General features: G+C 42.4%; 1 protein-coding gene across 3 annotated transcripts in view; it reads right to left on the reverse strand.

Moving 5' to 3' along the window:
* The window catches only part of LMO7 (LIM domain 7), a 132137-nt gene extending 121337 nt beyond the window's left edge, over window positions 1-10800 (reverse strand). The window contains exon 1 of one of the 3 annotated variants that reach the window (XM_053935442.1): window positions 10707-10800. In XM_053935442.1, the coding sequence (XP_053791417.1) occupies window positions 10707-10775 (69 nt within the window). In that variant the 5' untranslated portion in view covers window positions 10776-10800. The remainder of the gene's footprint in view (window positions 1-10706) is intronic. The other 2 variants (XM_053935443.1, XM_053935441.1) reach the window with 2 other exon arrangements.
* Between the last annotated feature and the right edge of the window lie 480 nt (window positions 10801-11280).

An 11280-nucleotide genomic window follows, 5' to 3' on the forward strand; every position in this document is an offset into this window, starting at 1 on the left:
AAATTGGTGCACTTCACATTGCCTCCACTAGCAATCTGCAGAAAAGTGCCCCTGCCCATATGGGAATACATATTTCCTGCCTCCAGAGGAGAAAAAAAAAAAAAAAAAAAAAAAAAAAAAAAAAAGACAACTACATTACTTTACTTGAGTGCAGAAACACTGAGGTTGAGATGAGAAGAACCTGGAAATCCAGATTACATCTCCACATCCTACCCCCAGGATCAGTGTGTGTTCAGCTGAGTGTGCACAAGAGTCACCTGTTCCCATATTCCAGAACAGTGCAAAAATAAAGGTAAGACATGGCCAAGCTACAGCCATGGCACAGCTGGGTTAGAGATAACACCCTAAGGAAACAACACAAAATAAGGATGAGCAAGGAAGGCTGGAATACCTTTATAAACATCCAAGACACACCAATATCCTTTCCACATTCCATTCCCCCATATTGGAAATGTAGCGTGACAGAGAAGTCTTCTACCTCCAGAGAGACATCCTCCTCTATCCTGCCTCCTCAGCTAATCACAGAGGGAAGAGAAAATAATCAGATGAGTCACCACTGGAAATCTGCATGGCCGGATCTCATCTAAGCCATCAATGCACCAGACACAGGAAACCGAATTACTGCCAGCTTCCCAGCCACATCTGCCGAGGTGCCAGGAGCCGCTGCTCCAGCTGTCCACTTCTTTACCACAACCAGGCAGCTTGGGTCTTGCAAGAGACCTGCCTGCATGCACACACCAAACCCTGTTGCTGAAATGCACATGGTAAATATTCTGTGTTCTGATAAAAAATTAACCATTACGCTGAGAATCCCACAAGGTTTAACAGCATTGTTCTTCTTAACTATGGTATATCTAAATATGTTTAGGGAAAGAACATTCACATTTTTACTATCATTTCCAAAGGAAGAGAGTTTTCACAAGGAAAGATCAAAGATTCCACTGGAAAATGAAATGACACAAGATTTTAGCTGCCACTGTAAAGAAAAAAAACTATTTTAGAAATTCTTAGCTGTGGAGGAAAAAGAGAAGAAAACAAAAAAGGAACTGTAAGCATGAACATATAAGCATTTTTCATTCAGGTATAACAATAGGCTTCTATGTTCCATGGTAAGTAAAGCAGATGAGATACTAATTTTAAAATATGTGAAAGAATTCAAATAAGTGTAGTAGCACATTCAGAAATTTAGAATAGTCTGAGACTGCATTCCTCCAATCTTTTAAATAGCTAAATGCAAAACAAATGCAAAAACCCAGAAAACAACAGATTTTAAAAGTTGGCACATTCTACGAAATTTCACAATTTAAATACTTACAAGGTAAGAAACTCATGAAGGAAAAGGTAGCTATTTACAAATAACTTTAGGTGCACATTTCTCCTCGTCCCTTTTCAAGCCTCTCTTCTCTGTCATTTCTTCAGAGTGCACAGCTCCCAGCCCTATTCCACTGACACCTGACATGCAGACCTTCCTGGAGTCTGAGATCACTTTGCCAGACTTACCCCAAAGTTACAGAGGACTTTGGGATTTTATCAGACACATGAAAGCTAGGTCATTAGTGAGCAACCCAGTCTGTGCATTTTAATGGGGATTTGTCTTTGAAAACTTCATCCATACATAAGACTTGTAGCTGTGAAGCAATACCCTCTTGAATAATCATCGAGTTGATGTTTATTATATCAGGGATTTTTTTTGCCTCCACAGCATCAGGCAAATGTCTGTGAAAGATATCCATCTCTACCTGGAGCTCACACCTTCATCCTCACTCCATTTCCATTCAGTCTGAATAAGATCAACTACAAGCAACCTTTTTATTGAATGATGAGAACTCACTATGAAGATGCCCACCTGACATTCAAAAAAAAAAACAACAAACCAAAACCACCCCCCTCCATACACATATATCACTCACACCAAGGTGAGACCCTTGTAGTTAGTTAAGACAGTCAATGTCACTTCTTTACAACCCCTTATATTTGTAAAAGAACTTGCAACCAAATGTCTGGCCCCGCTTCATTTAGGATTACATTTTCAGGTGCATCAAGTGTCAATGGTGCTGTTTAGGCAAACAGAGCATGGTGACACAGGGAAGAAAATGTTTTTCCTAGAGCAAAAATGCAGTAATGCCTTTGTCCCCTGCTTCACCTGATCTTAAATAGTTTCCAAAGAAGCATTTCAAGGCAGTGCAACAGGTAATGCTACACAACTCCTCCAATGCTGTAATGTCAAACCTGGATCTTTATTTTTTCCTCCTCCACAACCACTTTGACATCTGGCTTCACAGAATCATTAAAGTCAGAAAACATTTTTAAAGATCATCAAGTCTAACATTCTCTTTCTTTCAATGCCAAACAGATACTAACTAATAGGACCCTTATTTTTGGAGGCAGCAGCAAATGGGACAGTACTGCCATAACTGACCCAGGCTATGTGGTTTCCTCTTGCAAAAAGACTTGACACGGTGCACCCATCCACCTCTTCCAGCATCCCCAAATTCTGACACCAGCTGCACAAAAGGCACGTTGGAGCCCGTGGTGTACTAGCTGGTTTTCCATCCACTTCCTTAAAGTAAGAAGAAAAGAATCCCACACTTGTTTCTGTTCTTTATCACATCTTGATTTATTAGCTAACATGGTAATTTGACCACACAGAAAATCTCAGATCAAACTCCAGAAGCTAGACTTCTCCATTCCTTCCTGAAGGAAAAAAGTAATAAATAAATAACAAATAGCAGGGTCAATAAAGCAATTCCAGGAAATAATTTATAAATAACACTGGAACTGGGTTTCAGGATTAGATTGTCCCTGCGAAGGGCAGGTGATGATGACTGCTGAAGTTCTGGGCAAGATATCCCAATACCTCTGCAGGACCATCTCCCAGCCAACACAGCCTCAGTGAGACGCAACGGCTGCTTCTTCCATAGTAGAAGTCAGTGCATAAGCATATCAAATACTTTCAAATGCTCTGGCTCAGAAACTCCTGGCAGAGTTTCTATTTAAAACAGCTCCAACTGTATTTATAAACCTTATGAAATTCATCCTGAAGAAGTTATTTATGGCTAGAAGCCAGCCTCCCTAATCCAGGTGTCTAGCTTATACCTCAACCCTGGGCACCTAGCAAACAGCTCCTGAGTCATGTAAAGAAGAGAGCCAGGCAATGGGCAGAAGCAGGTGACTTGAGAAACCTCCAGGGAAAGAGATGGCTCATTGAGTTCAGGTGTCTGCCTCTCTTCATCCCACTAGTCAGCTGCAACCCAACAGCAAGCTGCTGCCAAAAGACCACCTCCATCAACACTACCTCTTCCCTGGCTGGAGCACTGGTGCCCTTCTTGCCTTTCAGGAGCCAAGCAAATACCAAATACCACAAAACACTGATTTTCCCCTGAGCCAACTCACCAGAGCATCAGACAAACACCACTGACACAGCAAAAGGAGGCAGGGGAAGCACAAGCCAAGCACGGGAGTTTCAATGACACCCTGCTGGGATAACATCTCAGCACTAACACAAAACCACATTGTCGTGGGATCTACTGTAGGAGGACAACTTGGCTCAAACAACAGATTTCACTGTTTGTGCTAGCTGAACTGATCTCAGCTACACTAACTCCTTTAAATCTGTGATACATTACAAGGATTTTGACTTTTTTGGCCAACACAGTAATAACTATTTCCCAAAGTTAGTATATTGTGTTCTTTGCTAATAGTAACAACTGAAAGCTGAATCACATCCAGAAACAAAACTGAGAACTTTCACATGAGCTGGTACCAAAAAAATGTGCCAACATTTGCACAACATGTGCCAACACTGTCAAAAAAATATAAAGCAAGTCTTATAATCTTCATGCCCTTCTAAGATAATCCCAGATGTTTTGTACTGCAAATGGAAAACACTGTTGAAATTAGGTTTCTCTACTCAATATAACATAAATGAAAGTTTTACAGTTAAGTATCCAATTGGAAGCTAGCATGCTCTGAGTCAGATCCACACATCCTTCTTTTCACTGGAAAAATAAAAAATTAGCACTAATAATAAATGCTAAATTCACAACACCTTGCAGAAGCTCACAGCATGAAGAGCAACAGAACCTGTCCTATTTTAAAGTAACTTATTCACTACATTCCTTTAAAGTTAGATTTTCACTTGGATTGACAGAATTCAGAAATGTGAAAAACAGCAAAACCAAAACACTCCTCCCAAGATAATCTGGATAATAAGTGAGGTGTGTCAAGCACACCTTAGACCAGCAGAAGCATTTCTAGTACACTGAGTCTGAGAGCACATGCTGTTTTTCATTAAACTGCTGTAGCTGGAAAGCCCGTTTAGAAAATGATAGTTAAGAGTTATATTAGGTTTGTGAAAGCAGAAAAGGTCGGGGTTTGTTTTGTTTTTAAAAAATGTCCTGCAGGAGTGGATAAAGGAACTTTAAAGTGGAGGAGTGGTAGGTACAAGAAACAGCTGGAATGTATCTGGTTCTTACAACACAATAAAACCCAAGTGTTTTCCAAAGCTCAGCAAGGGCACAAGTGCTCATTATAAACTTTAAAATTTTGACCAAAAAAAGTGCCTGACAAAGAAAAGGTGCTAAAAGTGAGTCCATAGTGGGGGGGGGGGGGGGGGGCAAGGCATGCTAAACATGGAAATCATTTTCATCTCATCTTCTCCTGAAACTATGGGCAGAAAATAATGGTTGGCCTCACAAAACTGCAGAAAGATCAGGACACAGTTCAGAAAACAAACAAACAAAAGGACAGGAGAAAAATAACAAAAAGTAATGCCACAACTAACTCTAGTTGCTAACCACAAAATACAGACCAGAAGAAAAAAGCCTGGTCAGAATTGCCTGTAGCTCCCCTTAAGCTGCAATGCATTTCCCCAGTATAGAAGACATACCCACTTCTACAATCAACAAGTTAATTCTTTCTCAAAGTGCCTGCAGATGCTGCTTTCATGCAAAATTTCAATACAATGCTCAAAACTACAAAGAGAAGCTTCATAAAGGAAACTACATTGTGAACTTGGCTCAAAGCTATGCACACAGGACTATGTGAAGACAGATTTTTGATTTTCCCCGAGAATTTCCAAATATAGACTTGAAAATATATAAACCCACCTTACAGAAACCAGGAAACAGACTTTACTCTCAAGCAAAAATTAGTCCCATTTTTCTCTCAAGCATATTACACTTTTCCTGAGATCTAGAAGCAAGGGGACAGAAAGAAAGAAACAGAGAGAAAAGTATTCAGCCAGATCAAAGGGTATTACTGGCACCCTCTCTCTCTAACACATTGTTGCCAACCCTATTATATGGCGTTTAACCACAGCACTTTCATAGTCTGCAGGTAATAGAGAGAATAATATTTCCAGAATTAAAATTCCCACAGTTTTTACTTCACAACATGTACATTTATACATCAATTAATATTTATACATCAACTTCTGATTTATTGATCAACACTTAGGTTTATTCCATGAAATACTCATTGCCAAGAATATACACACAGTAATAAAATATTGATGCATCCACCTAAAGCAGGGTTAAATACACCCCTTACGTAAACGTGAGCCAGGACTTTGGCAGCTGTGCTGTAAGAAGTTCTCCAGAAACCAGCCCACCCAGGTTTTATGACTTGACAGAATTACCCAGTATTAAACATGGTTTAGGGAACAGAATATATAGATTTTGCCTTTTCATTCTAGCACTATTTAGGATGCCGAGTGGCTCTCTACAGACTATCCAAGAATATATAACCCAGAACTAAGAATTTTTTTTTTCATAATTATTAGTTCAACTTAAATAAAGGTACCTACAAGAAGAGGATTTGAACAGTGAAATTAGTCTTCTATCTCCACAGTTATTCTTCCCATACCAGACTGTATGCATTAGATTCATGCTACAGGATGAAAGAGGGAGAAACAAAAAATCATCACTAAGGTAAGATCTCTATGCAAATACAGGGAAAACATCACTGCTAGACCTCTAGATGCATTTGCAGAAGCCATAAAAAATATACAGTAGATATGCAAACTCCAAACAGCTTCAATAAAAAGAAACATTTGGTGACCATATGTCAGAGACCATTCCCTGAATTTGATTGCTATACTGTTGGTTCAAGCCAAAAAGATTTCAATAAGTTGTCCTGATTCTCAAGTTTTATCCTCAAGCAGACTCTTTCTACCAAGTTACTTTGCAAATCTGCTTTTTCAATCTTCTGAGCAGGTTTGAGAGGGTGGGGGCAGGGGGTGCATACACATATATATACATATTTGTTTTCTCCTGGAAAAAGAAGGAAAAAAAGGCCCAAAATAATTTTCCAACCTCCACTGTAATATAACAATGCATTATTGTGGATGTCAATACACATCAGCATTCAAAATAATTAGACAATTTCACTACCTATTTAATGGTCATGACAGACAAGAGTAGCAGAGGTATCTTTAGTTGCTGTCCACATTAGCTGGGCTTTCTTTTCCTAACACTGTCTATTAAAATTGATAAAAACATTATCTTGCTATAGAAATCCTCACGGTAAAACAGCTCTCTCCATCATCACTGGGTAGTGTTAGAACCAGGAAGAACTTCTGCTGCAGTGTCCCTGCGTGAGGAACAATTCCAGGATTCCAGAGTCCTCTGACACTCTCAACACACTCTGATGAAATCAGTACCTCTCAGAATACCTGACTTACAACTCCATAGGAGTTATTAGAGAGGAGTTATTATATTAGCTCATAGGAAGAGCTGTAATAATTTGTAATATTAATAGTTACTTGGCTGAACACCCATTTTTCACTTCAGTGGATTTGTTGAAGTTGCTCCACATGCTTTCCTACAGCTTTGCTGCTTCACTCCAACAATTCATTCAGGCACACGCTCGCTGGCCACCCTGCCGCAGACTGGATCTGTACATTTGACTACTTCAGGGGGAAAAAAATTCAAGCGTTATTTGCCTCAAGGCACTTTAACTAAAGATTTACAGACTTCATGGGTCAGGTTTCAAATTGCTTTAGCAAATAATTTTAAACCATAGACATTCACCAGAAGATTAGAATTTGTTTAAAACACAGAAGTAGAATCAAAAGCTGAGACATTTTACAAGAAAACAGCACACACTTCTTTCCTCTCAAACTCTTCAAGGGGCATCACTCCTAAAACAGTGAAACATGCTGGGGGAGAGGGACTGTGTCTCCATTCACAAGGGTGAACTTAGTGGTGGATTGCAGAAAGGGAGAGCCAGACTGGTTTTCTGCCTCGAGATGTGGGAGAGCAGACTCGGCAGTCTGGGATATTTAATAGCTGGGGGAAGAATGCTTTGGTTTGGAGGAACAGCTTTTGGCTTGCTTAAGTTATAATATGGAACAGAACACAGTAAAACAATTTAAGCCAGCTATTTCTAGCTTTGGCAAACAAGCTCTACCTTTCATAGAATGAGAGAAAATCCTGAGCTGGAAGGGACCCACAGGAATTAAGTCCAGCTCCTGACCCTGGACAGGATAGTCTCAAGAGGCACACCACATGCCTGAGAATATTGTCCCAACATTTCTTGAACTCTGCCAAGCTTGGTGCTACTTCCCTGGGGAGCCTGTTCCAGCATCCAACCACCTTTGGGTGAAAAACCTTTTCCTGAAATCCAGCCTAAATCTTCCTGACACAACTTCATGCTATTCTCTGGAGTCCCATCACTAATCACTAGAGAGAAATCAATGTCTGCCCTGTGTTTCCCCTCATGAGGAAGTTGTAGATTGCTATGAGGTCTCTCTTTCTTTGAAAAACTATTGCCAAGTTGTGGTAGTCCAGTGTTTTATTCTCAGCATGCACCATTTGCCCAGCTGAGGTGCCAAATGAAGGCTGGGTGAGTTTGATCAGCACCACTTGCTCCAGGCAGAGCTCAGAAAGTGCCAAAAGTCTCAGATGCAAGAAGCCAACACCACTAAACAAAGAGCTGAGAAGAGCTCGAGTTTTGTACAGAAAATGACCATTCCTTCCCCCAAAGAAGTAGACATCCTCAACAGACAGCTCTCCCAGTGACTCCAACTCTTTTAACAAGCAACATCCCCTCCCAGCTCCCAACACATGAAACACAAGAGGTTGGGGACCACACTTTAAGAGGTCTTTGCACTGTGAAGACTACAGACATTCCTTGTCTGCATTATCATAAAATATGCCTCAACATGAACCTGAATTAAAGAACAAAGTCTTCCTTTAAGTAACACCAGATATCAGATGCAATTTTTTGTTGTTATTATTCTTAATCAAGCTCTTGCACTTTTTTGGTTTGAGTTGTTTGGAGGTTTGGGTTGTTGGGAGTGAGGGCTTATTTGGTTTTGGGGTGGGTTTTTTTGGGGGTTTTTTTGGTTTTTTTTTTGTTTGTTTTGGGGGGGGGTGGTTTTTTTTTTATTATTGGTTTGTTTTTTTTGGTAGCATAAGAACTAGGAACAAATATTTAAGCTGCCATGAGCCAGTGGCTGCCATACAGCATGGAGAATTCTGCTGGGAACAGGAAGAAAAGGAACCTGACCAGGACACAGTTTTCTCTCACCAAAAAAATTCAAAAAAAATACAGGGTAATATTTTTTCATGGGTTTGGGGTATTTTTTACTCCTCTTGGGATCTGACAAATACAGCTGCTCATTCCAGTTACTAAAAAGCCCTCAGTTTCAAGGTTGGAGGGTTTTTTTTAAGTCTCAGAGTCCATAGAGTTCTCCATTGAAATACAGAAATATGTTAACAAAGCTTTCATTAGCAAAGGGAAAGAGTAACAGTTTACAAAGATATTTTGGCTTGTTCCTTTAAATACATAGTAGCTAGTGTCTGTGTGCTTTCATCTCCTCTAATGTTAGGGAGAAGCTGGTACACAAAACCTTACCAAAACATCAGAAGTTCAAGTGTGTAAATATTTAAAAACTGCCTCATCTTCAAAACTAATTGTTTAATCATTAGGACTCACCAAGTTCTGCTATCATGTATACACCACTTTGTTTCACCAAGAGTCACAAAACCTTGGGACATGCCTCATTACCCTAAAAATGTCATTACTCTTCCATACAACAACGGAAATGGTTAGTCTTGGATTTTAAATCCATCTGGCTCTAAAGAGCAGAGAAACACAACAGTTCTTCTGAAACACAAACCTCATTTCATAAGGAAATAAATATTTACATCTTCCTTTAACATTATGGAATTCCAAGCATCCTGTTTGTCAGTACCTTAAGGTTTGCAAGTTATTTGCTTTGCAGTAAAATGCTTCTCCAAGGGGTAAGTTTAAAAGTTACTTTAAAATGAGAACAGCTTTCACGTATCAAAGGACAGCCACACAAATTAGACTGGGCAAGGGGGAAGCTGAGCATATTTTTCCCCCTACACAAACAGTGCACACTATATACTCACATTTCTTCGCTAGAGCTCCCACATGCTACTGGCAGGCAGAGATACAAAACCTTTTGTAGGAATGGTACAACCAGCCAGTATAACATGAAGTCTAATAATAATTAAAACAAATCCCCAAACCCTTAAAATAGGATTTTCAAAGACAACATTACATCACCGTAGTAAAAAGCTTACTTTTTAAAGTTAGCTTTACCAATTTAAAGAAAGCAATGCAAGAAAGGTATACGTGAGAGAGGAATGGTTTAATTACTTAAACTCACAGCTAGCTCTTACAAAATTGACACATGGGGAATCCAGCACTGCTGTAATTACCTACATTCACAGAGGACACAAAACTGACACTTGTAGAGGTCATTTACGATACCCTTGCCTTTGGTGCACTCAGTTCAACATTCTCAATAGATTTTAAGCACTAGATGTCATTGTTTTACAGAGGAAACAAAGAAACCTGAACTCAGGTCTCGACAAGCTTGTAAAGATGAGGGGTAAAAAGTAGCAAACATCTTTTTTTGAATATTCTCTCCTTCCGAAGTTACTGTGATAGTGGTTCTAACAACACTAAGTTTAATGTTAAGTGACTATGCACAAGGAAATAAGCTTAATATGTTAAAATACATCTAAACCAGCACTCTAAAGCTCCTCTTCAAAAGCACACCACGACTCTAAGGGAGGCTGTGAGTATTCCTAACATTTCTCAGCTTCCAAGCCATCAGCCTCGTTCGCTCAGCCGATGCTGCCCTGGTCAATACTTAGGTACATCCAGGAACAACCTCTCTCCCCATGCTTTAGCACGTACCGCACCGGTGTGACTCGGGTAATCATACAGAAACACGGATATTTACATCAAGCGCTATGTGCAGTCAGACAATCACGTTTAAAAATAGGAGAGAAGAAAATGAGTGTTAATTTCAGGTTGCTCTCTGTCCTGCACTCTTTCAAGACAGGAAGGAGTGTCTTTAATTCAGACTGTCTCGGAGCAAGCGCTACAGAAGTAATTTACAAGATGGCAAGAAATTATAAGCCTTAACGACAGGAGGGCAACGAAGACAGCCTTTAATTTGGATTGCGAGGAGGGGGCGGTGGCGATACTGCACAGACAGATTTCTGCAAGTTGCCACGATACTTTCTAAAAATAGCAGTCCGCAGCTGCCGACAAAGAATCAAGGTTTGGGGCCGCGTCCCGGGAGCTGCTGCCGGACGGCGGGGCAGCCCCGCGGGAGCGCGCTGCGCGCTCCGCCCTGCGGAGGCTGCGGCGGGACCCCTGCCTCGGGCAGGGACCGGGGGTAACGAGGGGCTGGCACCCAGCAGCACCGAGAGACGCCTCACCTCCAGCCATCGCCGGGCTTCGGCGAACGCCGCCTGGAAGTCGTACTCCGCGTCCTCTCTCCCGTCCATGGCCAGCAGCGAGCGAGCGGGGGGCGGCCGGTGCTCGGCGGGGCGGGGGCGCGGCAGCGGCCGCTGTCATTCAGCTGCCTCCTTTTAACGCTGCCCGCGCCGTCTCCTCCCCCTCCGCCTCCTCCCCGCGGAACTCCCCCTCCCGGGAGCTCGCTGGCGCTCCGCGGCCGCAGGAATCCCAAGAGCCGCGGGCCGTGTGGCAGCGCCGGGACCCCCGGGGCAGCCGGAGGCCCGGGAGGGGCCGCACCCCCGCGGTGGTGGCGGCTCTCTCCCGCCGGGACGCGGCGCCCCTCGCGCTCCCGGCCGGTGGAGGCCGCCCCCGGCGGCTCCCGCCCCGGCGCATACCAGGAATAGCTGGGGACAATCGCACCTTTCAGGGCCGGTCCCGCCGCCCGGCCCCCGCCACCTGCCGCCCCGCCCGGCCGGGACTGCCCAGCGTGCCGCCGCCTCCCTCCCTCCGGCGGGGCCGAGGGAGCCGAGGGAGCCCGGGCCGCCTCCCTCACCT

The sequence above is a fragment of the Vidua chalybeata genome, chromosome 2 (assembly GCF_026979565.1).
Source record: "Vidua chalybeata isolate OUT-0048 chromosome 2, bVidCha1 merged haplotype, whole genome shotgun sequence".
Classification (NCBI taxonomy): domain Eukaryota; kingdom Metazoa; phylum Chordata; class Aves; order Passeriformes; family Viduidae; genus Vidua; species Vidua chalybeata.